The sequence below is a fragment of the Dipodomys spectabilis genome, unplaced genomic scaffold (assembly GCF_019054845.1).
Source record: "Dipodomys spectabilis isolate Male_0828 unplaced genomic scaffold, ASM1905484v1 ptg000461l, whole genome shotgun sequence".
Lineage (NCBI taxonomy): Eukaryota > Metazoa > Chordata > Mammalia > Rodentia > Heteromyidae > Dipodomys > Dipodomys spectabilis.
In genome coordinates, this window is record NW_024871138.1 from 53,419 (window position 1) to 57,075 (window position 3,657).

The 3,657-nt window shown below is 70.6% G+C and overlaps 1 protein-coding gene across 1 annotated transcript; it reads left to right on the plus strand.

Annotated features, from left to right (window-relative positions):
- The first annotated feature begins 664 nt into the window (after positions 1-664).
- Positions 665-2,342, plus strand: LOC122098173 (hemoglobin subunit zeta-like). The gene is made up of 3 exons (XM_042668669.1): positions 665-759; positions 1,684-1,888; positions 2,141-2,342. The coding sequence occupies exons 1-3, from the start codon at positions 665-667 to the stop codon at positions 2,267-2,269; spliced, it is 429 nt and encodes a 142-aa protein (XP_042524603.1). The 3' UTR covers positions 2,270-2,342.
- Positions 2,343-3,657: the final 1,315 nt, after the last annotated feature.

Here is a 3,657-nt window from a genome sequence, read left to right on the forward strand (position 1 = left end):
CTGTGGATCAAAGTGGTAGAGCACTAGCCTTCAGTGAAAAAGCTCAGGGACAGCAGCCAGGCTTGAGTTCAAGCCTCACAACTCACAATATATATATAAAAAAAATGAAGTGACGATTTGTTTCATAAGACAATGGCCAGTACGGAGGGCTGCTGCAGCCCCAACCCTAATTCATGGATTGCAATATCGATCCTAAATCTCTTTGGCTGACCTGCCACCTGTTCCTGATGGTTAGGGTGGACCTTATGCTGGGGATACAGGATACTTGCTTTTTTTTGGAAGAAACCCAAGAATCAGAGACTGACAAGTGGATGGCACAGGTAGCATGGTACAGTATAGAGCTAGACTTCAAACACAGTAATGAACTGCTAGGATGGTGGGCCCCTATCTGTCCTGGATTGTGTCAGACTACGGCCAACACCCCTCTAAGGCCAAAGGGCAGGCAACAGTGATAGCCTTCAGCCCAAGTCCCACCAGGCCCCGACTCCTATTGTCCCTAGGTCTGATAACAAACCGCACCCTGGTGGCCCCTCGCTGCCCCCAGTCAGTGGCCACAGCTCGTCAGGGTCTCTGCTTTGTGTATATAAGAGACCCTGGAAGTGAACCCCAGCAGGCTAGTCTGGAGAGCACTGAGCTCCTGCACAGCCACCCCACCACCACCACCATGTCTCTGATTAACAGTGAAAGGGCCATCGTCAAGTCCATTTGGGACAAGATCTCCTCACAGGCTGATGCCATTGGCGCCGAAACTCTGGAGAGGTGAGCACCAAACGGGATAGCCTGGGAAAGGGCTGATTAGGTGGAGAGGGTGACAAGGTGTGGGGAAGAACAGTCGGGAGGGACGATGAGGAAGTGGTGAGGAGGGTCTCACACAGAAGGGCGCAGGAGGGCTGGGATGTGGCTCAGTGGCAGAGTGCTTGCCTCGCATGCCTGAAGCCCTGGGTTCAATTTCTCGGTACCACACAAACAGAAGAAGCTGGAAGTGGTGCTGTGGCTCAAGTGGTAGAGCTTGAGCTGAAGAGCTGGGTGGGGAGAGGAGGAAAAGCCTTGAGCAGGAAAGCTAACCAAAGGGGCAGGTGAGGATCATGGAGGGCAAGGAGCCTCGGAGTAGGACAGGGAGGCGGGCAAGACCAGGCAGGACTGGGCAGGACCAGGGAAGACATCGCACGGTCCTCCCGAACCCGGCCAAGGGTCTGGACAAACCTGTCCAGTGGACAGACAGACAGATGGATGAAGGGATGTGGGCAGTGGGTGGATGAAGGGATGGTGGGCAGTGGACGGACAGATGGATGAAGGGATGGTGGGCTGTGGAAGGGGAGGCCAAGCCCACGTGAGCCTGGGGCAATAGGAAACCCAGCCAGTCGTGTCTTTATGGAGCTTAGCTGGGCCTGAACGCCGGGCCTGGGTGGCCCTCAGCTCTTCAGCTCACGGCTGGGCTGCACCCGCTTGAGCCTCGCTTCCACTTTCTGGCGGTTTCTTGGAGATCAGAGCCTCACAGGCTTTCCTGCCTGGACCGGCCTCGAACTGCGGTCCGAGTGGCCGGGATGGCAGCGTGAGCCTCGGCGCCCGGCTCGCTTCGTTTTAAGCACCACCGAGGCGTCTTTCTCCTGGGAGCCACGCGTCTCCAGGCCCGCGTCCGCGCCCCTCGCGCGCGGGGACCCTCACCCTTCCCTCCGCACGCAGGCTCTTCTGCAGCTACCCGCAGACCAAGACCTACTTCCCGCACTTCGACCTGCACCCGGGGTCGCCGCAGCTGCGCGCGCACGGAGCCAAGGTGCTGGCCGCCGTGGGCGAGGCCGTCCAGCACATCGACCGCATGCCGAGCGCGCTGACCAAGCTGAGCGAGCTGCACGCCTACATCCTGCGCGTGGACCCCGTCAACTTCAAGGTGGGCGGGGCCGGCGGGGCGGGGCCTGGAGGGATGAATGAAGCCGGTGGGCGGGGCGGGGGCGGGACCGGGAGGGGTGAATGAAGCCTGTGGGCGGGGCCTCGCGCAGGGCGGGGCCGGGAGGGATGAATGAAGCCTGTGGGCGGGGCCTCGCGCAGGGCGGGGCCGGGGAGCGGAGGGCGCCGGTCGCCCGGCCGGTCGAGCCCGCGCTGAGCCCCGCCCCGCCCCGCCCCGCCCCGCGCCGCCCCGCAGCTCCTGTCCCACTGCCTGCTGGTCACCCTGGCCGCGCACTTCCCCGCCGACTTCTCGGCTGAGGTCCACGCCGCCTGGGACAAGTTCATGTCCATCCTGTCCTCCATCCTGACCGAGAAGTACCGCTGAACCCGCCGGCCTCTGGACGGGCCGCGCCCTGCCCCTCTCCGCCGGGCCCGCGGATCTTTCCCGAATCCCCAATAAATGGCTGAGCTCGGAACCAAGCGCGTCCCGCGTGCTGTGTTGGGGGAGAGGCGAGGGCGCGGGGGGCGTGAGCGCGCGCCGCCGGTGCCCCGGAGCCGAGGACGGTTCTCCCATAGCGCCGGGTCTCCCGGGGGCCCGTTCCCGGACAGGCCCCCCCGGGGCCCTGCCCGCTCCCCCTCCCCGGTCCCTGCCCGCCCCCCGGGTCCCTGCCCGGACCCCCTCCCCGGTCCCTGCCCCCCCCCCGGGGCCCTGCCCGGACCCCCTCCCCGGTCCCTGCCCGCCCCCCGGGGCCCTGCCCGCCCCCCCTCCCCGTCCCTGCCCGTCCCCCGGGTCCCTGCCCGCCCCCCGGGCCCTGCCCGCCCCCCGGGTCCCTGCCCGGCCCCCCGGGTCCCTGCCCGCCCCCCCGGTCCCTGCCCGGCCCCCCGGGTCCCTGCCCGCCCCCCCCCCCCGTCCCTGCCCGGCCCCCCGGGCCCTGCCCACCCCCCCGGGTCCCTGCCCACCCCCCGGGGCCCTGCCCCCCCCCCCGGGACCCTGCCCGCCCCCCGGGGCCCTCCACCCCCCTCCGGGGCCCTGCCCACCCCCCGGTCCCTGCCCACCCCCCGGGGCCCTGCCCCCCCCCCCGGGGCCCTGCCCGGACCCCGGGGCCCGCCGGCCTCACCTTCCCCACACGTCGAAGCGCCGCCGCTCGACTCCGGCTCCGCGTGGTGCGCGTCCAACTCCTCGAGCTTCGCGTCTCAGCTCCGGGGCCGGGCCGGGGGTACGGGGGGGGGCTGCGCGGGGCCGGGCCGGGGATACGGGGGGAGGACTGCGCGGGGCCGGGCCGGGGGTACAGGGGCTGCGCGGGGCCGGGCCGGGGGTACAGGGGCTGCGCGGGGCCGGGCCGGGGGTACGGGGGGCTGCGCGGGGCCGGGCCGGGGGTACGGGGGCTGCGCGGGGCCCGGCCGGGGGTACGGGGGGGGCTGCGCGGGGCCGGGCCGGGGGTACGGGGGGAGGACTGCGCGGGGCCGGGCCGGGGGTACAGGGGCTGCGCGGGGCCGGGCCGGGGGTACGGGGGGCTGCGCGGGGCCGGGCCGGGGGTACGGGGGCTGCGCGGGGCCCGGCCGGGGGTACGGGGGGAGGACTGCGCGGGGCCGGGCCGGGGGTACAGGGGCTGCGCGGGGCCGGGCCGGGGGTACGGGGGGGGGGCTGCGCGGGGCCGGGCCGGGGGTACGGGGGGCTGCGCGGGGCCGGGCCGGGGGTACGGGGGGCTGCGCGGGGCCGGGCCGGGGGTACGGGGGGCTGCGCGGGGCCGGGCCGGGGGTACGGGGGGCTGC